Source organism: Arvicanthis niloticus, chromosome 9, assembly GCF_011762505.2.
Source record: "Arvicanthis niloticus isolate mArvNil1 chromosome 9, mArvNil1.pat.X, whole genome shotgun sequence".
NCBI classification, from domain to species: Eukaryota; Metazoa; Chordata; class Mammalia; order Rodentia; family Muridae; genus Arvicanthis; species Arvicanthis niloticus.
In genome coordinates this window covers 79,744,953-79,769,815 of record NC_047666.1, presented here as the reverse complement: position 1 = coordinate 79,769,815, position 24,863 = coordinate 79,744,953, and the positions used below count along the sequence as shown (strand labels likewise).

The following is a 24,863-nucleotide window of genomic DNA, read 5'->3' as shown; positions in this document are numbered from 1 at the left end:
ACACATGGCGTGGAACTCCATTAACCTGGCCTTTCAGTCACATAGGACATTGCAGTCCCTCCCAGAGAGGTTTATGTCACCCAGCACAGGTAGAGAGCATGACTGCAGGCTTCAGCCTCAGAGATTTCCACATTAATGAGTTACCTAAAGGCCAGAGGGCATAGCTAATTACGTGACCCTCCTCCCCTTCTCCCTCCTTATATAAGTCAGGTCCTTCCTGGCTTAAGTGTGTGTGTGTGTGTGGGGAGGGGTGTGCACATCCAGACCATCTATCATCCACCCTGTCAATAAAGCTCTTGGAACCCTGGCCTTTCTCATGTTATTGGGACCTGTCGTGCTGCTGTAATGGAGGACTTCTCTGCATTCCAGCCAATGGAGATATTGACTTCTAGGTCCACTCTAGAGTCCTGCGCTGCCCACAGAATCAGGCTGAGTTCACTCCCCGCCCCAGGGGCACCCTGGTAGCCTCTCACAGCCCAGCGCCCGCCCAGTGTTGCAAAACTAACTCAATCAAGGTTTCTGAGCTCCAGTCTTGTCAGAGCAGTGGGAATCACCAATTGCCCAACAAGATTCAGAAACCCACGCTGCTCGCACACCTGCACGTGGCAGGCCCGGGCCCTTCAGTTCCCCCCCTCTCTCTCACACACACACAGTCCTCTCATGATTTCTTTATTTTCTCTTCTCTTCTTTTTTAATTTTTTTTTTCTGAGACAGGGTTTCTCTGTGTAGCCCTGGCTGTTCTGGAACTCACTCTGTAGACCAGGCTGGCCTCGAACTGAGTTCTCCTGCCTCTGCCTCCCAGTACTGGGATTAAAGGCGTGCACCACCATTGCCCGGCTTCTCTTCTTTTTTAAAAAAGGATTATACTGATTAATTACATAAAATATCAAAATCTGCATAATAAAAGATATAAACAAAACTAGTGCACAAAGGACACCTTGGGAAATATAAATGATCAGTCCTTTAGAATTTTTAAAATCCTTCCAAATCAACAGGCAAAAGCCAACCTAAGAAAGTAACTGGGCTAGGAATGTGTACAGACTGTGAATGCTATTTATGTCTCTCCCTCCCCCACCTCCCCATTTCTTAGGCCTCCACAGGACTAAACCTTACAAGGCCGAGTGGCCAACGTCAGAAATCTAGGAAACTTGGAGCCAAACCAACTCAGATCTCAGGTGTTTGTCACAACAGCTCAAGGCAGGCCAACAGGAATGAAGACAGTTTCTAAATGCTGATTATGAAAGACTTATGCATCTGTCTGTCTTACCGTTGTGTCCTTTACTTAATTACATCTGAAAGTCTCTGCAGGTATCGGGTCTTGAAACCTCAGGCAGAAGATTGATTCCTTCCCTGAGCATCCAGTGTTAACAACGCAGGCTCAGTTTGATTATTTAACTCCATATTCTCTTGGTCCTGTTTTATCCTAAATAATAGCACTGTGGTTGAGTTCAAATGCTATGTGCTGGGCCTGGAATCTTTTGCAGTTCCTGCCATAGTCAGCTCTCAACCTGACACTCTGAGGGAGAGGACATCTGAAGTGCTGGAGGAGCTGAGAAATGCCAGAGGAAAGCTTTCCCAGAGACCCTTTCCTTTGGGCCTTCCTGTCTGTAATGGAGTGTCCTTGTTAAACAGGCAGGAAAGGGTCGCTGAGGAGAGCAGCAGACAGTGCTTCAGCTCTCAGTGTGCTCACTGTCCTCCCCCTGTCGTAGACACATAAGTAAACACTGATGGATGACCGCCATCTACCATTTGGCCAATTTCTAGAGCTTCTAGATGCTCGTTACCCACCGTATTGTAAGACAGGCCACTATTGATCATTGCTTCCCAGTGAGCAGATGCACCAGGCTCCTGACACCAGCATGCTGGAAACAGACCTCCCTGATAGTTAGTTTTAACTCCCCGTTACCTCCTGAGTGCTACCGCCGAACACTTTACAAAGACATTCTCAGATCTCGGCTCGTTTTTTTTGGTTGTTGTTGTTGTTGTTGTTGACTTATATTTTTTCTAAATATTGATCTTAGTGGGGGTTCTTTAAAGAGTCTCCTAATGAACACAGAGTTTAATATATAGATTCCAGTATTTTTCTGGCAGTCTGTGACTTCCTTATTATTCTCTTAATGATGACATTTAGCCAACAGTAATTCCTAACATGACCGAGTCCAATTATAATGCTCTAACAGTCAGCGTTCTCACCTATCATTTTGAAGACATCTTTGGCTTACTAAAGAGTCTGAAGATATCCTTTTAAGGATATCCTTTCTCCTAGAAGATTTTTACTTCAAAAATGTAACTATCTGTATATAAGGTGGTATTCATGTCACTTCCAAGAATGAGTGCCAGTCACTGAAAAAAAAAAAACACTTCTATTTACTCAAATTCACCTTTGTCTTGAATCAAGTGACCACTTATGTGTGTACTGTTTTCTGAACTCTTTCTTCTATCCCTCTGGTCTATATGTACAGTCTTGGCTTCAGCCTATAGCATCCTTAACTACCACTATCCTGTGGCACCCCTTAAAGTCTTATAAGTCCGAAGAGTGTTTCCTTTTTAAGATTTGTCTACTCTAAGACCTATGTGTGTCTCTACATAGATGTTGCCAGCTGACAGTCACTCATGCACATTTAGACAAGTGGCAACTGCCTATTTGGATTTTGATCCCACTGTATTGACTATAAATCATAAGCCAAATTTTGACACACTAATAACCCTGAATCATCAGCTCCGCAATATAATTGATTTCTATTATTTCTATCTAAGCGCTCACTAATGATCTCTGTCATGCTTGACTGGTTTCCTTGTACGTTGCTTTGAACACAATGTATTAGACCAATACTTAAAGATTTGTTTTGTTTTTGTACCATCATAAGTAGTATTGGTTTCTAAATCCTTTCTCAAATTCTTTTTTTCTTCTTTTGAGACAAGATCTCATGCAAACCAGGCTGACTTTGAACTTGCCAGGTAGCCAAGAAGGACTAAAAAAAAAATAGTAGACTGAGTAAGGTAACCAAGGCCCAGAAAGACAAACATTGCATTTTCTCTCTTGTCTGTGGTTTCTAACTCTAAGTTTTCTAACCTGAAGAGGTGTGAGTAACTGTTCACCAGAAATGAGGGACCAGAAGGGGTGTGAGTAACTGTCATAAATAGAAATGAGGAAATAGAAATGAGGGACCAGGATTGGGAGTGCAGGGCTAGCTCAGAGAAAGGAATAACAGGAATCAGGTGATATGAAGAGGCAAACGGGGGTGGGGGGAACAAGACAAGGGTGGGGGAACAAGATGAGGGTGGGGGGACAGATGAGGGTGGGGGGAGATAAGATGAGGGTGGGGGACAAGACGAGGGTGAGGGAGACAAGATGAGGGTAGGGGGACAAGACGAGGGTGGGGGGGGACAAGACGAGGGTGGGGGGAGAGAAGACAAGGGGGGGGAGACAAGACGGGGGGGACAAGACTAGGGTGGGGGGACAAGATGAAGGTGAGGGAGACAAAAAGAGGGTGGGGGGACAAGGGAGGGGCTTTGGTTGGGGAGGTAGAAGGCTGGACAATAGAGAAGAGGAGGTAAAGGGATAAATTACACTAATCATACTTGATAAAGACATAGGGAATCCTAAAATTACATAGATATACACGTTATATATTTTAAATGAAATTATTTCACTTGGTGTGACAAAGAGCCATGGATTATCTAATAAAATCCCTAATACCAGGCATGAGTATTAGGGTTTCCAATTGTTGACTCAGGATTGCCCGAGAGACTCGCCAAACGCTACTGCTGTTGCCCTTGGTTGTCTCCCAGAAGTGGAAGGTAGGATCCTACTGCTGAACACTCCATGTACTTTGGACATAGGACTCGGGATTTTTAGCAGGAACTGAGGGGAAAGCCTCCTCCCTGAGGACTAGCTTCCATAGTACTGGAAATTGATATGCAAACTGCCATAGTACTGGGAATTGATATGCCAACTGCCAAGAGAGGAAAATAATCAATAGTCCTACCCAGCATTAATGAGCAGGAACCACAAGGACCAGTGTGGCACGATATCCCTAAAGCTGCAAAGACAGCACTTATCCCTCCCTGGATGATAACCAACAGCCGTCTAGTTGGACTTAAAGCCCATTCAATGGGAGGAAATCATTTGATACTGGAGATTTCGTCAACTACCTGGGACTGGTGAGGTCGTGGGTCTTAAAGCAGAACCTCCACCCATTAAGTAATTTCTAACTGCATTCTAAACAATTGTCCCCGTATCTACCACAGGTGCGTGTAGCTCTCACCCCTTGTCAAAGAGCTTCTGCTCCCAGCACACAGAGACCTCGCAGAAAACCACCCTTGGTCAAAATAGGGAGAACAGTGGACCACAGGATGCTCAACACCATCTACATCTACAACACAGCCCCTGCACCCAAGGCTCAAATACCATCAAGAAAGAGAGAACGGAAGGTTGTCTGATCGGACCAGGGAGTCTAATGTGAGGTCGTACTTTCTAGCCATGCTAGAGAAACTGTACATATGCAGTCTCAACAATATGGCTGCCTAAACAAGACCTGAACAATTCCACATCAGTTTGATACCCCAGTGCAGATGGTGGAAATCTCATGGACCATACTCCTAGATGAAGAACTATGAATATTTAACAAGTGCTGGAGTGTGGGGGGTGTAGGGGTGGGGGTGGGGTGTTAGTCTTTCCCAAGGATGAGCCCTGATGATTGGTTCTCCAATACTGAGTGATTGATTAGTCCTAGAAACGTGTACATGCAAGAAACAGTGACAGTGCTGAGTCACGCTGTACTGGGTACTGACTGTACATTTACTCATTTATGTTTATATGTACATGTAAAAACAAAGTTAAGGAAGAGGAGGGTTGAATTTGGGAGGAGGGGACCTGTGAGGGGTAGGTGGGAGAGGGGAGAAATGATGCAAAATAATTATATTTCAATTAAGTAAAAATAAATACACATTTATTTAAAGGAAGCCAATGAGAAGTGATAAACAATTAACTATTAAAAGTTATTCCTGCCAATAATTTTATTTTTAAAAAAGGACCTTGAATTTCCAATCCTCCAGCCTCCACCTACTGGGTTCTGGGATTGCAGGCCTGTACCACCATATTGTGTATCTGTGTTGCTGGGTTCCTACATGCCAGGCAACTGCACCGACTGAGCAGCCCAGCCTCAAGCTCTGCTTCCTGTTGCCTTGTCCTAGAACACAGGAAGCCAGGCCACTTCAAGCTGATCTCACCATCCAGCAGGTGTTCTCGGTTCATGTGCTTATTCTATTAGTGGGCTCTTTGTCATCTCCTGTGTATGGATTCATCCCCCTGGTATATGTTCATTTGTTTCTGTTACTGACACGGGCACCTTTCTTCTTCAAATATTAACCTCTGTTTTTGACGCTCAATTAAAATGTTCTCCATTTCTTCATTCATGTTCTTCCAGTATCAGACAAGCCAGATTTTCAACCAAGGTTCACTGAAATAATTGGACATTTCTTCACTATATCTAATTGAATCTGGAATATTGTAATATTACCAACAAAGACTAAAACTGAGTGAAAGAAAAATGAACTTCCTTCTTTCTACAGCCTCCTGGTTGCATGTGTCCTCAAGAAGTCTCTTTTTAGTGTGGGATTCTGACTCTCATTGTATTTCTTCTAAACTAAAGCTCATAAAGATTGTCGCAAGAGTATTTCCCAATTCCTGGAAACATTCTATTTCCCTGTTGCTGTCTCCTTTCCCCTCAGACTGTAAATACTGGCTACTTCCTAGACTGTGTTAATAAGTAGAAACCCAATGTTCCTAATTACTTTTAGTGATATAATTCATTATGGTGACTAAAGATTTTACCTGTTTAGGACAAAGGATTTGATTAGTGGTATTATCTTAACACAGTGATTACTCTTGGTTGCCCTATAGTGTTCTATGCAAACGATCCTGAACTGGGTGGAAGGACACATTTTGTAACCTGCCTTATCAGAAAAATTCAGATAACATGACTTTTTTATAATAGACATTGGCTCAGATGTGGTTTAAAAATTATTCTTGTAGAGAATTGCAAAAGGTATATATAGACACATGGAATGTCAGCTTGGAGATACCAAGATTCTTCTGCCACTCTGCCAGGGTTGTGACCAAGGACCAGGTTTGTCTGTGGCTTGTAGAGGGACCGTGTTGAGTATACAGCCTCTCATAGGGTCAGTGGAAGATGTCATCCCAGAGTCAGCCAAGCCTCCTTCATAAGTACATGGGCATCATCTTCTCCACCATGTCTTCAGAAGAACTCCTTGGTTCCTTGGACTCTTTTGATGCTAGAGAAGATGACATATTTCTGGTTTCCTACCCAAAATCTGGTGAGTTTTCTTCTAAAGTGTACTATAAGATACAAAGATGCAACAGTAATAGGCAAAAACATTGTTTCCGTTTACTTATCAGACATTTTATTCCCAAGGCGGATGGGGGGGGGGTGGAGGAGGTGATCTTCAGGGATTTCGACTTCTTTAAAAAGACTCAGGTGAAATAATTGAAGCCCTGCTAAAGCTTTCCTTTTCATTTGATTTCTGAAGGTGCACAAATGTCGGTATCTCATACGTAATAAGCAAATTAGCTATGCGATAGATTCCCATTGTATCTTGCCCAGATCACCCAATGACTAAACCACCTTTGCTCAGTTCATACTTAATTGTCTACAGCTTTTTTTCACCTGCTCTAATAAGAGCCATAAATACTTTCCCTGCTAAAGTTTTACTTCAGAATCGATTCCTACATAGTTGTACACCCATGGGTGTAAGTGAGGAGAAGTAATGCAGTCTGTACTTTGTCGGACTTGGTTCTATGAAAATCTTGTTGTGTTATGTAACATCCAGTTGCCTGTTACTGTTTCCAGAATAGTGGTCACATAGAGATGGTGGCTATAGTTATGGAGTTCAGCAGTGAGCGGCCAAGCCGCTGTTCAGTCAGTTATGACCTAGAGTCACCAGTTAGACCAGGTCATCAGTATGGGAAGATGCAAAGTGCATAAGGGTCAGAGGCTTTTGAGAAAAACACACACACACACACACACACACACACACACGTCCAGTTCCAGAGAATCTAATGCCCTCTTCTGCAGACACCAGGCACTCACAAGATACACACACATACCTGCAGGCAAAACACTCACACTAATAAAATAAATCTTTTTTAAAAGAGACCTTTGTAAAGTACACATAACATAAAACTTATAAAGCAAATCAGATCACTTTAGACTGAGTATTTATTCAGCCATGAAATTGTACATATTACACATCACTGAAATCACAGTGAAATAAGACACTAGCCTGATTTAACCTCCCCAGGGATGTAGTCTTCAAACTAACAAAATGCCCCCATTCCCTCCTGCAAGCTTTAGCTTCTCTGCTGCAAAACTGGGATACAGCCACCATTTGCTTCATCAAAGTGTGGAGTTGTTTTCTTGGCTGGGTGTGGGGGTGGGATATTCAGGGAAGAGCATCTGTGTAGCATGATGGATAGGTTCAATCCCCTGTATCATCCCCTGTGCAACAATCCCCGTATCACTAATAAACACAAGAACACTGGACCAACAAGATGGCAGGCACCTGGGTAAAGCCCTTGCTGTGTTAGCCTGGCCATATGAATTTAATCCACAGAGTAAGGAGAAAGGTGGAAGACATGACCCACTCTACGAAGTTGTCCTCTGACATTCACAGGTGCTCTGTGACATTCACCCCCCCCATGTTATGTGCAAATACAATAATAACAGATTCAATTTAAAACAACACCATCCCCCCCCAAAAAAAACACCAACAAACCAGAACTCTGTTTTCTTCAGATTCTATGGTATCAGACTTTTATTTCTCTGAGTATGACAAACATTTATGATTTAAATGCTTGGCTTGCACAGATACTATTCTATGAATACAGAGAGATCTATGTGTATCTCTTCAGAAGGTGAACAGGGAGGTGAACACACACATATGCCATAGTAATTGTGTTCTGGTGTGTGTTCTAGCAGAGGAAGAGGCTGGGTACCACGAGAGACAGAAAGGAAAAGTGACTTTGGGAGAGGGGTGGTTGAAAGTGTAGAAGATCGCCTATAAAAGGACAATGGGAACCACATTAGGGAACATGCCCGTGAGCTGGTGATCAGAAGGGTCTAGAAAGGACTCAGCAAGCGTCCAGTGCAAACCTTTACACTCTTGTAACCGGGGTCTACTCCACAAACCAAGTTTCACCAGGTTCCAGGGATGTGAGCGTCAGGACTGCTGACAGCAGTCACTCTTGCCGTGTTCACATAGCGTGCTTGTGCGCTCTGTGCTCGGCTGTAACATTTAGTTAAAGCTGCATTCTCCTTTCTGTTTGTGTGCAGGCACCCACTGGCTGGCAGAAGTCATCGAGAGCATTCCCAACGCTGGCGTCACGCTCACATCTCCTATTGAACTGGGAGACATTTCCAAACTTGAAGAGCTAAAAACGGTTCCTAAGAGAAGAGCTATCCCGACCCATCTGAACTACGAAATGCTTCCGATGACTGTGAAACAGAAGCAGTGCAAGGTGAGTGCTGCTGCCCAGGGGCAGCCTCGGAGTGTTCCATTCTGCTCTGGAGCAGCCTCGGAATGCTTAGTTCTTCTTCCCAGGGGCAGCCTCGGAATGCTCAGTTCTTCTGCTCAGGGGCAGCCTCGGGATACTGTTCTTTTTTCCCCAAAGATTCATTTTTTTTTTCTATTTGACTCGTAAGCGTGAGTTCCTTCAGGTACGTATGCCCACCGTGTGCATGCAGGGGTTTTGAGGTCCCAAAGAGAGCATAACTTCTTCTATAACTGGAGTTACAGGCAGTTGTGCGCCACCGCGTGGGTGCTGGGAACTGAACCCGGTCCTCTACAAGAACAGCCAGTGCTCCTAACCACTGAGTCGTCTCCCTAGCCTTAGGGCTCTTGGGTTCTTGCCCCGTCATGGGACTTGATGGTAGCAAAGCAAGTGCTGTTTACATTTAATTATTTTTTAATTAAAAAGTTATTATAGGTTGAAATGCTAAAGGACAGTTTCTTTGAGACATTATTAACTCATGGGTTATACTTTTTTTTTTTTTTTTTAAGAATTGTTTATTTTATGTATGTGAGTACACTGTAGCTGTCTTCAGACACACCAGAAGAGGGCATCGGATCCCATTACAGATGGTTGTGAGCCACCATGTGGTTGCTGGGAATTGAACTCAGAACCTCTGGAAGAGCAGTCAGTGCTCTTAACCGCTGAGCCATCTCTCCAGCCCTCGGGTTATACTTTTTTAAAAAGCCAATTATAATTGGAAAGAGCATTTTCCATTTACACAGCTTTCTTTCCTCATTTACATTTTCACGGAGGGATTTTTACATGATGAAGGGATGAAGAAACCATGCTTTTAGTTCATGTGTAACAAATATTCTCAATTTGATCGACATGTATCTACACAGGAAAAGCAATACTAGGAACAAGTAGCCCAACAAGTAACGTGAATTTCTAGCATATGGTGTTAGCATTCAATGTAATCATTTTCAGAATATATGGATAAGGAACATTTTGATCAGAAGTAAAACACAAGAATAATAATGTTTGGAAATCAGAGACAAGACATGTATAAAGTCCCTGGAAATGAAGCCTCTTCCAACCAGGTCAGCCATTTTCTAACTCCACAAACCAAAACAAGACACCTGTGCACGTGAAGGTGCAGACAGAGAAGACCCTCTTTTTAGGTCATCTTGTGACCGTAGCTCTGTACTGGCCCCTCTCCTACACAAATACAAGTAAACACAATCAATCAGGGGTGATGTCAGGGTTTTGTTCTGTCTTTAAGAACAGAGAAAGCTTAATTCAATTACAGTTTTAAAACTAAACAAACCATTTTTCTTTCTGACAGGCTGTTTCTGAGGTAGACAGGGAAGAAGTCAGAGAGAGAGAGAGAGAGAGAGAGAGAGAGAGAGACAGACAGACAGACAGACACTTGCCTTTCTCATGACTGAGTTAAATACAAAACAGAGAGGGAGAGACAGGAGACATGGAAGAAACACTGGAGATGGGAGAGTAAGAAGGGAGATGAGGGAGAGAAAGGAAGAGGGAGGGAGGGAGGGAGGGAGAGAGAGAGACAGAGAGACAGAGAGAGATAGAGAGACAGAGAGACAGAGAGAGACAGAGAGACAGAGAGAGACAGAGAGAGAACAAAAGGAAAGAGGGAGGTGGGGATCTAATTCCAGTAACTGATGACATTCTCAGGCAATCATTACCAGTCAGGAAGTTTTGTGTCTGTCCCACACACTTGACACATGTGTGTCACAGGCCACTTGAGCAAGGACCCTGAGGCTGAGACTGCTTCTTCTTCACCTCTACACTGAAGGTGCAGCCTTAAGGTGCGTTCTTTCTGAATGGCTGTGATGGGAACCAAGCCTCTTCCTGTTCCCTCCAGAAGACAGGAATGATAATAAATGAGTCAGCAAATACTTTCTTATCTAAGTCAATTGCAGGTTCCCCGGTTGCCCATTGAAACACAAGTTGAATACCTTGTTCCTATCAGCTCATGACGCAATGCTGCATATAATTAAAGGCCCTCCATGCATGTGCTTGAGGGTTAGTCCTGAGGGCCTGAGACTCAGTCAAGCTTTGCCTACCCCTGCAGGGCTGATTGGACCAGAGGCTCACCCCTCTGAATGTCCCCCCAAAACCTCTCAGTTTCCCTTGGCCTTTTGTTTATTCTTTTTTAAAAAGGGATTTCATGTGTATGGGTGTTACACTGTCATGGGTGTCTTTGCACCTCACGTGTAGCTGTTGTGTGTGGTTGGGAGGGCAGAAGAGAGTGTTGGGGGGTTACAAACAATTGAATTTGCTTCTTAATCTGTAATTCTCTCACTTTCTGTTAGGAAAATCCATAGTTTGAAAGTTATATTTTGTTTCTCATTTCATGATGCTTAACAGTGATTTTACTTTTATTATTTGTGTGTGTGTGTGTGTGCACTTGTTTGCATGAGTGCAAGTGTCCATGGACACCTGCAGCATTGGATCCCTCTGGAGCTGGAATGACAGACAGCTGTGAGCTGCCCAGTGTGAGTTCTGGGAACGGAACTGGGCTCCTCTGGAAGAAGAGTGAGGGTTTTTGACCTTTAACCATCTCTCCATCTCCCGACGATGCTTAACTGATGCCCCTTTCCCCGAGTCTCCTAGAGTACCACCCTGACTTTTCTTTATAGCTCCTAACCTCCTCAGGTTTCTCAGTTTACTCCAACATCTATAAAAGCGGACTGCATTGTGTTTCCAAGTCTGTAATGCAGAGATACATAACTCCAGGGCACCTTCAAAGGCTTGCTTCTCTGCCCAACAACTTTGTCCAACTTATCAGTGGAGGCATAAGGTTTTGCTACTTTATTTCATTTTGGAGTTTTAGAAGTAAGTTCAGCAAGCCTTGGGTTTCTGGGACTCTGTTCTGCAAGCCTGGCACAGTAAGAGAAGGCCCAAGGTCTGTGAGGTTGCTTCATATTACAGCATAAACCAGAGAGTTTCCTGGGTGGGGCTGGGTGAAGGTTGGTCTTCATTCCTGACACATTGACCTTTACACATCTCTCAAAGATTCAGGATTCATATGGATCACACATACAACATCTGGACTATGAACATGCTACAGAAAGATAACAGTACATTAATGGTGACTCAGCAAATTCTTTTATCTTGGTAAATAGTATCTGTCCAACTGGCAGTTAAAAATCGGAGAACATTTCGTTCTTAACCTGTGCAGTGTTGACTATGATCAGAAAGGTTCCATTACCTATAGTTTTTTCTATTGGTTTCTGGAAGATTCTCTCTGTTCCTTTTGTAATCCTGTCTTTGAGCTCCTACAATGCTCCATTGTCAAGAGAGTGTTTGATTGTCTTGCTAGTCAGCCAACTATACCGCTGAGAGAGAGCTCACATCCTCCCCGTCTTGCTAGTTGTTACACCCTTGGAGCTGAGTCACTGAGTACTTTCTGGTATCCAGCACACACTGAGTACATGTTTGAGGATTGAATTATCATTGCAGTATTCCTAGGCACTGGGAGGGAATCTTAGGATGTTCTGCTCAGCAAGGAATTAAATTGTCAAAAGGGGAAGATCCAGACGACAGTTTTCCAGTAAGAATAATAGACAGTTTGTGGAAAATCTTGCTGAGTTCAAATGCCATCTATCATACAGATAACAAAACGTTCTTTTGCCTGACAATGAATAGATTTTCCCATGCCTGCCTCTAAAAGACAGGGCCACACTTAGCAAAATGATTTAGAAAGCCGTTCACAGGGATTTGAGCACCATTGGCCACAGGGGCCTAGTTTAAAACACAGCAAGATAGATAGGTCACCTCTAGGACCTCTGGGATCAAATTTTCCTTATTAACATTCTTCTTGGATGATTCATTCTTATGTGCAGTGGATTTCTGGAGACTGAAGCATAGAACTATTTAGTCATCAGCTAATGCTGTTTAAAAAGAAAAAAGGAAGGAAGGAAGGAACAAAAAAGAAAGAGAGAGAAAGAAAGAAAGAAAGAAAGAAAGGGAAAGAAAAGGAAAGGAAAAAGGAAAGGGTGGAATTTGCATAGGTACGTTTTACCTGCAACTTTCTTTTGAGAAATATTTTGTGTTGTGTCTATTTTATCCAAGGATAAATTGTTTGCATTTTTAAAACAGATTATCTACATTGTCAGAAATCCGAAGGATACAGCCGTGTCCATGTTCCACTACTACAGGGACAACCCCAATCTCCCTTCCACGGAAACATGGGCTGCGTTTTTAGAGCTGTTTCTCAAAGGAGACGGTAAATATAGCAATCATCACTTTCTTATTTTAAATTGTGTTTGTTTCCTCTCTGTGTGTGCATGCATGTGCTCTGTGTGCTATGTGAATGAGTGTGTGTGTGTGCTCACGAATTGATATGCAGAGTCCTAAGGAAAACGTTGTTGCCCTGCTGTATCAAGCCTACCTTACTTCCTTGAGATGAGGTCACTCAGCTTGGAGTGGGGCTAGCATCCAGGGACCTCAGAGGTCCTCCTGTTTCCACCTCAGCCAGGCTGAGGTCCTGACTTGCCTGTGGACACACTCTGCTGTCTTGTAACCTGGATGCTGAGATTTGAATTCAGGTTCTGGTATTGTGTGCAGCAATCTCCCAGCCCTGACAATCATCTTTTAAAATTCATTAAATACACTGAACTTTCTCACCCAAAATGAAAGCTCACTCCAACCTTGGGATGAAACCTAATTGCTGGTTCCCACTCATGCGCTGAGGAGAGCAGTCTTTGTTTCTTCTAAGCAAATTCTTAATTATGTCACAGTCATTCTTCTGTCCTATGAGGAAGAGCACATTTGTGAGTTACTTATAAAATCTTCAAAACAGAGATTAATTCTTTTTTCTTAATTTTTGAAAATTTTAAAATTTTTAATTAAAAAATTAATTTCTAATTTTTTTCAAATACCACCAGGTAATTATACACTCAGCAGAGGACAGTTAGGTAGCCTGGAAGTAGATATCACAAACACATAAAAGACATGCACACATAAATCCTCCCAAAGAAACCAATAAACAAAGCATGAGCAAATTGATCGCAGGAAAGGAAACAGAGCAATTGATCCTGAAAACAGTGTGAGACTTGGTTTGACAACGTGCCCAGTGCCCTGTCCTGCCACCCTGCCTTGCCTTTGTTCCTCTCCCTCTGACTCACTGGTGTTGGAGGAACCTTAAAAACTTTTTAAACTCTTCCCTCACCACCACCCCAAAACAAGGTTTCTTTATGCAGCCCAGGCTGTCCTAGAACTCACTCTGTAGACCAGGCTGTTCTCAAACTCAAAGATCCATCTACCTCTGCCTCCCAAGTGCCCAGCAGAAAACTTAATTCTTAAATATTAAACACAGATAGTGTGTCAATACAGTGAAGAAATTAGGAGACAGGAGTTTAAAATGAGTGCTTGGAGAACTGCATCGCTTTTGGGAGTCACTGTAGGTCTTTCCTAGTTATGCATTTAGTGAACAACTTTCACTTAAAGAATAAGTCGCAAAGACGGTGTAGGCTGGAATATCTGACCTGCTAATGCCCCACCCCTGTCCCAACCTAGGTCGAAGAATCCACTTATATATTACTTTTTTTGAGTTTTAATTTTTTTTGCGTTTGAGGCTTTCACCCCTGTGAATGTCATTAGATCATGTCCTTTCTTACTTCTCCCCCATCTTTTCCAGTTATCTCCACCCCCACCACCCTCCCCCCAACTTCATGCTCTCTCCTCGCACCCATTGAACCCTTCCCCTGTGGACATATTGCCTGAGCTAAGTGGACACAATTTACAATCTTGCCGGCAGCCTGTTCAGCTCTCCCTGTTTGTACCAAGGCTGCAGCAAGCCTTATCTTGAGATCTGCAACGACCCCACCCCACCCCACCCCACCCCCGCATCCGGGACTGTGTGACTCACTCAGTTTCAACTCCTTGTGGTGTAGTTTCCCCCTTAACAAATGCCACATACTTAGCAGAATCATGACGTCACAGGACCGGCAGGTACTTTATAGAATTCAGACATGCACCTGGCCTTTATGTGACCACCCACAACCTCCCAAGAATGCTGTAGGCTAGGCTTGAACATTCCAACCCCGACAACAGGTTCATTAACCTCACAGGGCCACAGAATGAGCGGTTCATTCTTATCTTTTACTGTGTGATTCCCATGTGACAGACACTTAGCTAAGTGTTAGGTAAATAATACCTTATTTCACCTTCACCAGAAAGAGCCTCCTGTGGTAGGCGCTACTATCCTTAGTTTACAGCTCCAAGGGGTGACAAACTAGGGACGCCAAATAACTCACTCACGAATACATAACAAATAAGGACTAGAACCAAGATTTAATTATTATTACAAAATCTTTTCCATTACCATGGTGCCACAATGTGTTCAGCCTAGAAAGCTGCCTGACCATCTTCTAAATATTTAAAGACAACCAGCATGCCTCACTCTTCACTGAATTCATCTTTGGAATAAGCAGGATCTAAACACACAATATTTTTTCCAGAACAGACCCTGAGTCTGCTTTTCTTCAAGAGGAGAAATGTTATTTTTTGCTTCCCACTTTGCAGAGTGTGGCTGCCTCTCCTCTTGCTTCTCGCGTTTCAACCTGGCCCTGTCCTTACTATCACTTTGCACCCAGAAGGTGAATACACCGGGGTGAGATAGGAGGAACCAGAGCAGTACCAGGATAACCCCGCTCCTGCTATAATGGTGTGGTGCTTGGTGGCTGGGGAAATGATCAGTCAGCGAGCACCACACGTTATAGCAGACTTCTCAGAAGGAGAGGCAGAGGGTGGTTGGAAAAACATTCCAGGCATTTCTCTTACTCCTTGGGTGAACGAATACATATTCAGTTGTAATGAGATCTCATGGATTATGATTCTACCACTGGGTTACGCCATCCTGCGTCAACCCTGGGTACGTCATCCTGCGTCAGCCCCGTTACCACCGTATATCATTAAGAAGCTTTATTTGGATGTGAGCAGCAACTTCACTTTTCCTATTTGTAAGTCAGAGCACAGACATAGAATCCCAGCACTTGGGAGGTTGGTGCACGGAGATTAGGAGTTTAAGATTATCCCGGGCTACACAGCAAGTTCAAGGATAGCATAGGCTACACGACATCTTCTCATGGAAAAGACATCATCATCAAATAACGGGCAGGGTAGCAACAGAATTGTTGGTGCTGCTGCGCAGATGCAGATGCCCAAGGGTGGGTCTCACATGCAAGGGGGTGGGGACCGAAGGACTCTGAAGATGGTGTTACTTCTTTTGTGGCACGTGGTATAGTAGAGAGAACAGGTGGAAGGCAGGGTGTCAGTCCTGGTCTGCATTTCATGCGGCGTGACTTTGGACAGCCCCATAATTATTTAGAGACCCATGCTTCACCTACAAACAAGACTAACAGAACGGCCCATCTACAGGATAGTTCAGAGTTGAAACTGAAGTTCTGACCTTAGGACACTGCAGGAATCTACTCAGCTATATTACTAGACACGGAAGACTTTCCAGTAGCTTCACACTGAGGGAGGTGTGCAGCAAGGAGGTTATTTTATAATGAAGGTGCTACAATATCCCGGGTTGATCTTCCTATGTACACTCAGCTCGTATGTACACTTATATAAAAAGACAGGAGAGTAAAGATGCAGCCAGACATTTATATAATCATCTAATTTACCTTCCGGGTAGTAGTCTGTGAAGTTAAACAGTAACTATAAATTATGCTCTGGCGATATCAAGCCACATTAATAGCTCAATGAAACTAATATCTGAACATTGAACTCAGTTTACACCTATAGCTCCCTTTCAAACCTTGTATCAGGGCCGTGTATTTTCTAGGCCTTCCATTCCAGAAAGTTTTGCTTTATAATACAATGGCTGTATTTTCAGAGCGATTTCCAGAAACTAAGAAATTCATTATAATTGCTATCCGGCAGAAGGCAGAAACAGCTGGTGCATAGAATAGAGCGTTAACATAATGCACGTAGGTGGGTAGGGAGCCGTGGGGTCACAGGTTGGAAATATGTATCATGAGTCTATATACAGAGCACTGACAGCAACAGGAGAGGGAAGAAGGAGAAGGAAGAAGATGAAGTGTTTTGCTTCAACACTGAGTGGCTTTTTCTTCTTCTTTTGTCTATTGATGTAAGCCTTAAAGTAGCAGGGGAGCTCTGCCAGGGAGACAGCTGAGTGAGCCAATAAGAGGAAAGCCCAGCGCTCAGTGAGCCAATCAACGGGAAGCAGGGGCGGCGAGGGTCAGTGGAGAATGGTAAGAGCTGTCCGGTAAAGTTACTTCAGCTGTTGGCAAGACAGGGGCAACACAGATGACTGTGACGGACAGTCAGCGTCCTTGGTGACCTTGGTAGCGTGACCAGGTTGATTGAAGACTTGGGGGTGGGGACTACTCAAAAGACATAACATCTCAAAGAAACTTGTGTTCTATAGGAAGGGAGCAGAGTTCTGGAAGTTTCTAGCAAGCAAAGTTTCTGACTTACTTTTCAGACATTTAGATTGGGTGAGCCTGAGCCAGCTCTGCCCACGGGCATTCATGAGACAAGGAGTGTTGGTTGGTAAGAGAAGACAATCCAGGCAGAAGCTAAAGGCAGAAGTGGAGAGAGAGGACCCAGTGACTGGAAAGATGAGGGGTAGGCAGAAAAGCAGCTCCACTCAAAGGAGACCTGTCTTTATTTTAGAAACTGAATTTTCTTTACAGTGGAGGGCTGTTAATGACTTGGAAAACGAGGGCTCACGATTTTAAATGTAACTCAATTTGCTACTTGAAAAATCTAATCCCTTTAAGGATTCCTCTGCATGAAGTCGTAATGTGCTTTCCTGTGCGAGCCAGGAAGGTAACATAGCATCTCGATTCTTTCAGCTGCCTTCCGACCTTTTGGAGAAAGAGGGAATATAAATTCCCCTGTGGCAAATAGAACAGCTGCCTTTCAAATTACGAGCAGCCCAAACTCTGAAAGTCATTCTTAAATGTACATTGCAATCCATTCCATTTCTTTCTGAAAAACCCATAACGGCCAAGGTTAGTTCCATTCAACCAGTAGCCATGACTCTGAGTCAACTGGTGCCACTGGCTGCAGGAGCCGGGCTTCTCTGATTGTGGTCAGAAGACCTCGGGCAGCATCAGAGCTGTGGACAATGGCCCCATGTGGGGCCTGTGGGTATTAGTAGGAGGTAGAGGGGGCAGACCTACTTTAGGCTGAGACCCCGCTAATGTGAGATTATCCTTTGTTCCTTAAGGTGTAGGAGAGAAAAATCAGTCTCCCTTCTATAGGCATTTGAGTCTGGGAAAAGGGTGGCCATTCTTCATAGACAAGCAATCTTCTACTGCCACGGTGGTAACTTGGGTAATTCTGTGATAAGATATTAGGTAAGATTCCAAAACAGCCTGAAGAACTGATAAGAAAAAGCTAGCAACTCTTTGAGGAGTTTACTGTCTATCTCTCTGGGGTTCCTGGGGTAGAAACCAACTCTGTGATGGCATCTTAGCAATCCCAGAACTTCCTGGTTTAAAAAGGCACAACAAAGCAAGAGAGACTCAGAAAGACAAACACCTTGTGTTTCCTCTCATATGAGGAATCTAGACTCCAGTGGGGTTTGTGTGAGTGTGTGTGTGTGTGTGTGCACGTGTATGAGTGTGTGTGTGCAAATAAAAATAGCAAATAATAATACTGTACATTTATGAAAATATCACAATGAAACATTACTGTGAGAATGAATGAGTTAATTAATAAAAAGAAATGTATACGTACTTGCAATTTGTTTCCTCAAAATCTGAAATCACTAAAAATTGCAGTTAGTTAATTAGGTAATTATATTGCAATAACATATCATATATAATTTATTCCAAGCTTTCATGTTCAAATCATTTCATGCAATGTCTAACAGACACTCAGGGACTCCTAAACTCTTGTTTGCTGAGTGAGCAGACATCAGGAGCTTTTCACGCCAGCATCTTTGATGCTGAGGGCACAAGCTAGAGTTTGAGTTTAGGGTGATACTGAGCCCTGGAAGGATGCGTTTAAACTTATTCTGCTTTATAAATAGTATTCAATTGAGTTGGCATCTGGAGACGACTAGAGTACTCCTTGTTTTCTAATCATCATTGCTAGGGCGGCTCCATGCAATGATATTTTGAGTTTTGAGGCTTGAGAAATTTTCAAGGCTATCATTTGACAAGGAAATAAAGTGATGCTGGCAGCTGCAGAGACATTCCAAAGGCTGAATAGTCCCATCCGGAATATTCTTCAAATTTATTATGCTTTTAATTTAGTTTAAATTTTAGCCAATAAATAACAATCATCTTAATTGTTAATCATCAATAGTCACTGTAAGATCCTTTTTAAAAAAAGAAGCTTCAAAACCGGGCGTGATAGCTCATGGTTACAATCTCAGCACTTGAGAGGTTGAGGCAGGAGAATTGCCATGAGTCTCAGAATTACCCTGGGCTACATAGTGAGACTATGGCCCAGGGGAAAAGTTTATAAAATTTTGTAATAGAAACCTGAAATTATGAATAACCCTTTTAAAGAAAATGACTGATCCTTAATGTTTCTTTGGAAGAGCTTTAAAAGTTCAGAATGTAATTACCGAGAAAAACGTACACTTTAATTTTGCTGCTACTTTTTATGGTGATAAAAACTATTTACTAGAAATAAGGAAAAAACTACCCACAGGACTGTGAAGGCGTGGCCAGCAGCTCCAGGCAGCGCCTCCCCCAGGTGAAGGTGCAGTGAAATAAAACCTCTGGGTAGTCTCTCTCCAGCCCAGCGGGCAAGTGCTGATGTGGGCGAGCCCAGGCAGAAGAAGCCATCATTGTAAACAGTAACTCGGTAACGTACTTCTCTTCCAGTTGTATATGGTTCCTGGTTTGATCACGTTTTGAGTTGGGAAGAACACAAAAACGATAAAAACGTCCTCTTCCTCTTCTATGAAGAAATGAAAAAAGTAAGTCCCAAGCAGCTCAGCTGCTGAAACCAAATTAAGTGAAAACTGACCCAGTGTCCCAGCACTCGGGAGGCAGAGGCGGGCAGATCTCTGTGAGTTCGAGGGCAGCCTGGCCTACATAGTGAGTTCCAGATCAGCCAGGGTGACAGAGACACCTTGCCAAAACCAAACAAAACAATGGGCGGATTTCGCCTTAAAATTTAGAGGAATGAATTGGTATTCAGATAAGAGGCACATTTACTCACTTAACTTTCTTATTGCTCAGGATTTTGTTAAGAGTCTGAAGAAAATAACTGCCTTCCTCGGCATTGATGTGAATGACAGTGAGATGGGTGAGATTGCTCGGAGTACATCCTTCAGTGAAATGAAAAGTAATGCCGCCGCCAAAGAAAACTGCGATCCCAATCACGTCATCTGTGCCCTCACGTCCGACAGGAACCTGGTATTCAGAAAAGGTGCGTGGATAAGAGGCGGCTGCTGCTCTCAGGTTTCTACAGGTTCTTTGCTCATCCAGGAGTCAGCCACAAAGACTGAAAATCCTGGAGAGATGATTGTGTCCATACTGAGCATGCGCAGACTTCCATTTTCATTGTTTCCCAGACAACAGCAAAGTCCCTACTATGTATGTGGTGTTGAGATTGTAATAACTAATGGAGAGACAGTTAATGGTAATGGGAGGATGTATGGGGAGGTTACATGCAAGTTTTATATAAGCAGAGCTGAGATACCATTTTGTATAAGCAACGTGCATCTCAGAATGTTGGTGACTTAGAGAATTCTGGAACTAGTCTCCTCTGTGTACAGAGGATGTCAGCAGTTACGTTTAAAGCTATCAATGTGTATAGAAATACAAGAAAGGGAATTAAATCTCTCCCAATAATTCTCCAGATTTAAGTAGGAAATATCTGGACATAGAATCATATATATATATATGTATATGTATATGTATATGTGTGTGTGTTTGTATGTGTATATGTATATGATTTATATGTATGTGCATGTGTATGTGTATATGTATATGTAATCTCTTACTATATATAAGTATATATATATATATGTATGTCTGCACCATATGGGTACAGTTCCCAAGAAAATCAGAGGAGGGCATTAAATCCCCTAAAACTGGAGTTAAATAGTTGGTTGTAAACCACTATGTGGGTACTGGGAACTGAACCCAGGTCCTCTGTGAGAGGAGCCAGTACTCTTAACCTTTGAGCCATCTCTGCACTCCCCAGAACTGTTTTTGAAGTATTTAAGTTTTTATCTAGCTATAGGAGAAATGCTTTAAAACTTACAAAGGCAAAATGCTTTGTAAGTATATAAGCATGTCTGATTCTTACTAAAAAGCAAACGTCTAGTCCCCTTCTTGTCCCAATGGAATATAAGCAATGCCCCGGCCAAGCAAACATTTGCTAACTCATATGTAAAACAGATTATCCTAATGTTGCAAATTTTCTATTGTTGTAGTTTAGTCTTATTTATGCAGAGTCACAAAACCAAAGTTAAGAAACGAGGCAAGCATTCAATTTAGCAAGTATTAATAAGCTATTAATTCTAAAACTAATATGCAAATAGTGAATAAAACATAGCATCTCTCCTTCAGAAATTCGTGTTCCAGACAGGAATACACAATGCTAACAGCAGGCAACTGTGACTAGGAATGTGGGTCAGGGTGTGGGGGCAGGATCATATGCCCACTGGAGGCGATCCTGCTCCCCGGTAGATCTGGGACTGAAAGTTTGAGAAGCGGTTATGAAAATAACAGGCGAGGAATGCTTTCCAGGAGAGCCAATGCCAACGAGGGGGAGGGGTCAGAACCACAGGGAGAGCCAATGCCAGTGAGGGGGCGGGGTCAGAACCACAGGGAGAGCCAATGCCAGCGAAGGGGCGGGGTCAGAACCACAGCTGAGTCACACAGTGTGCTCTAGAAGACACAATAGTGTGCTGTGCTGCAGTGGGCCTGTGCGAAGTACAAAGGAGGAGAGAAGATATTGGTGCCTTAGAACTTAGACATCATGAGAAGCCCCCTCCTCCCGTCCCCTCCTCTTCACTCTCATCCACTCCTCATCCCTCCCATCTCCTCCCTTCCTCTCTCCTCTTCCTAACCTCTTTATTCCTGGTTGAAGAGAGGACCTGGCACAAGCTGGTCTGTGTGCCATACTGGCAGAGGCAGATTATAAACATGCTTAGAAGAGAGTGGACGTAAGACAGAAGAACTGAGCAAGATGCTGGATAAACTGTTTAGGTGAGAAACGTTGTCAGTCACCCCCGCATGCATAGCATTTATTTGAGAAGTCAATCAGGGAGCCATTGGCAGATTGTGCGATGAGGCAGAGTCATCTGGGTGCAAGCCGAGAGCTGGAGTGACAGAAGACCCTAATATCCCAAGGGAATGAAGAAGCAGCCCAGGGGAGCCAAGAAAAGACTTAGGCCAGAATTAGACCAAAAGCCAGGGTCAGGCACACGAGGTAACCTGCCACGGCATGGTAGTTAGTTTAAGGCAGGCAGGAATGGGTAAGAGGTTGCGAGGCATTCTGGAGAAGAATCAGAAACAGACAGATCTTACGGCGTGGGTGGGGGCGGGGCGGGGAGGGGAGTGTGTATAAGTGAGGCAAAGGAACAGAGAGAAGGGACGGATCACCAGAGGCTGAGTAATGGGGGCGTGGCCTGTGTTTTATTACATCATCCTTTGAGATTCTTGTTAACAATCGTTGCTCTCAAGTCTCACCCCACACATGTGAGAGCGAGACAACCCTGTGATGGTTATTCCCCACCCCGCCGCCCACCAACCGTGGTTGTAACCTTGGTGAACATCCCCAGATGAAACGCCATCCGCACTACCTGTAACTAACAGTATGGACAGTCCACCTGTGTGTGGTTTCTTTGCTCTGGATGTAAGCGTGGAAGACTGGCTCTGCTGGCTACATCCACTGCTGACACACATTTATACACAAGAAAGAAATACATCTTTGAAATAACGACATCAGCTACCAGAAAACCAAAACGCAACAAAAACAAGTGGTGAACAAGTTTAAGTACACAGGCCACAGTTTTCTGAGTTCAGATCCACGACGTCTATCTTAATATGATCTCAGTATATTCATTTTCCTATGGGCTGAGCATGATGGTGAGCATCTTTAATTCCAATACTCTGGAAACAGAGGCAATCAGATCTGAGGCCAGCCTGATCCACATAGTATGTTCCAAGCCAACCAGAACTATGTAATATGACTATGTCTAAAAATATATAATATATATGCTTTTAATAAAGTATGTAATACTTAAAGAAAGAAGCTATTCTTAGAACATCATGATTTTTTTCCTGTAGGTGACATTGTCCTGCATGCAATCAAGCCATGTGTGTCTTCTGAACACGAGACATAAGATGCCTAGATTTTGATTACACTCAGAGTACATGATAGCCCTTGAAAAGGTTTACAAGCTCATCGGAAACAAAAGACCACGGAGAACAAATGTAGCGATAAAGTAATGTGCCGTTGGCCCTAGGTCAGGGAGACCCACGGGATGAAACCTGAGCCCCAAGTTTGACAAGGGGAGCATACTGGAAGTGAGGAAGGCAGTTTGGAGGGGCTGACATAAAAGGATTTTTCAAATTCAGCGAGGCTGGCAGACTATGTATATTTATTACCAAACGCCTTGTATCGAAAACTTCTGCTTATGTGCCCAGTTCTCCATTGTTCATTCTGTAGAAAAGACATTTCTGAAAACAATACCCATTCCTATGGTGTATTCTCAGACCAGCCTCCGCAGTGCAAGCACCGGAGGAGGGAGTCCTATGTGCTACCTTTGCAGTCACACTGCTGCATTTACACTGCCACATTTGGATTAGAACGTCCTGGGCTACTCCAGCAAAACTACATGTATTTATTTTAAATCTTTCTCTAAATAGATAATTATAAACTGTGGAAATTAATATACAGCTGTCACAGAAGTAACTAGAAACATCAAAGAAGCAAGTGAGAAAGTGAGAAATAACCCCCGCCCCCATCATCTTATCAGCAGGAGAGACCACACTCCCATTTGATTGCAAAGCTGGTAGATTTCTTCTGTGAGTGTTGTGGGTGGAAACTGATTCTTGCCTGACAATTTCCTATGTTTCCAGGAGTGGTGGGTGATTGGATAAACTACTTCACTCCAAAGCAGAACAGAGTCTTTGATGAACTATTCACGGAGAAGATGAGTAACAGTGAAGTGGGCAGGTTCTTGAAGGAGTATGCACAATCGGACGGGAAATGAAGTGGATTCCGCTCTCTGCCATGTGGCGCCTGGGACACATGTAAATATGCTTTACTGATGTGGAAAGCAGATAGTTCTTTCCGTGAGAAACACGTACTTCAAGAATGTGTCAAAAGCAGCACTCATGAGACACTATTAGCATCATATTTGGTGACAGCAGAATTATATATAGAGGGGGGCATAAAATTCTCCAGTCGTTGAACTCTGTGTCCATTTTCAGTGAGTTCAGTGAGGCTGGGGCTGGTTCCTTTGCAGCAAGAGCGGTTACTGCAAATCCTCCATGGGCTGCTCAGACATGAAAAGGAGGGGAGGGATTAAGTCACATACCTGAGAAATTGTTATTTTCTCCCTATTTAGACAGCCACAGCCTGTATCTTAATGTTTTTATTTCAACATTTCTAAGTGTCTGTGAGAAATACTTTTCAAAACCACAAGAACAAAAGACACCATCCTATCAAGCTGGAGAAACCTCACAGCTGGATCCTATCACTCATTGGTAAACATGGCTGGGCATGCCTGCATTTTTTTAATGTTTCCTAATGTTCAAATTATATATTTTCTCATTTTGAAAATGGACTTTCCTGTTCAGTTTCTGTGCTTCTGATTCTTTATAGTATTTTGAGTATGCATGCTCTCTTCCAGACTTGGTCCTAACACTAATCCAGTCTGGACAGCTCTCTGTAAGGTGTATTACCCCATAGCTTCCACTAGAGGGCACTGTAATAAACTCTCAATGAACTTCAGTGTTGATCACCCACAAAGCTCCCAGTACAGTTCAGTTGTAGACTCTCCTGAGGCTTGCTGGGAAGTCAAAACTGTACTATGACTAGCTCTTAACGCTCAACTCAAAGCAGGAGGTTGATTTGCTGAGTTCAGCCGAACTCTTTGATTTTTATTCCCTAGTGTATTGTGAATCTATGTGAATGTTTAGTGACAAATCTGTTGGGGTCTTTTTTATATAGTTGATAATTCAGCAAGAAGTTCAGTTTGTATAAATCTCCTGTACACATGCGTTTGTTACAAATAAAGAGTATTCTTTTTGACCTTGTGCAACTCTTACCTTCGAAATAACATTTCTAATGGTTGGCTTTAGCCATTTCCCTTCTTCAAGTAAATAAAGTTATTGAA

The 24,863-nt window shown here is 43.2% G+C and overlaps 1 protein-coding gene across 1 annotated transcript; it reads left to right on the top strand.

Moving 5' to 3' along the window:
• Positions 1-6,066: 6,066 nt before the first annotated feature.
• LOC117715790 (sulfotransferase 6B1-like) lies at positions 6,067-23,858 on the top strand. Its single transcript, XM_034512634.2, has 6 exons — positions 6,067-6,339; positions 8,355-8,539; positions 12,662-12,788; positions 19,384-19,478; positions 19,744-19,933; positions 23,602-23,858. Exons 1-6 carry the CDS (start codon positions 6,195-6,197, stop codon positions 23,733-23,735), a joined length of 876 nt encoding a protein of 291 aa, XP_034368525.1. The 5' UTR covers positions 6,067-6,194; the 3' UTR covers positions 23,736-23,858.
• Positions 23,859-24,863: the final 1,005 nt, after the last annotated feature.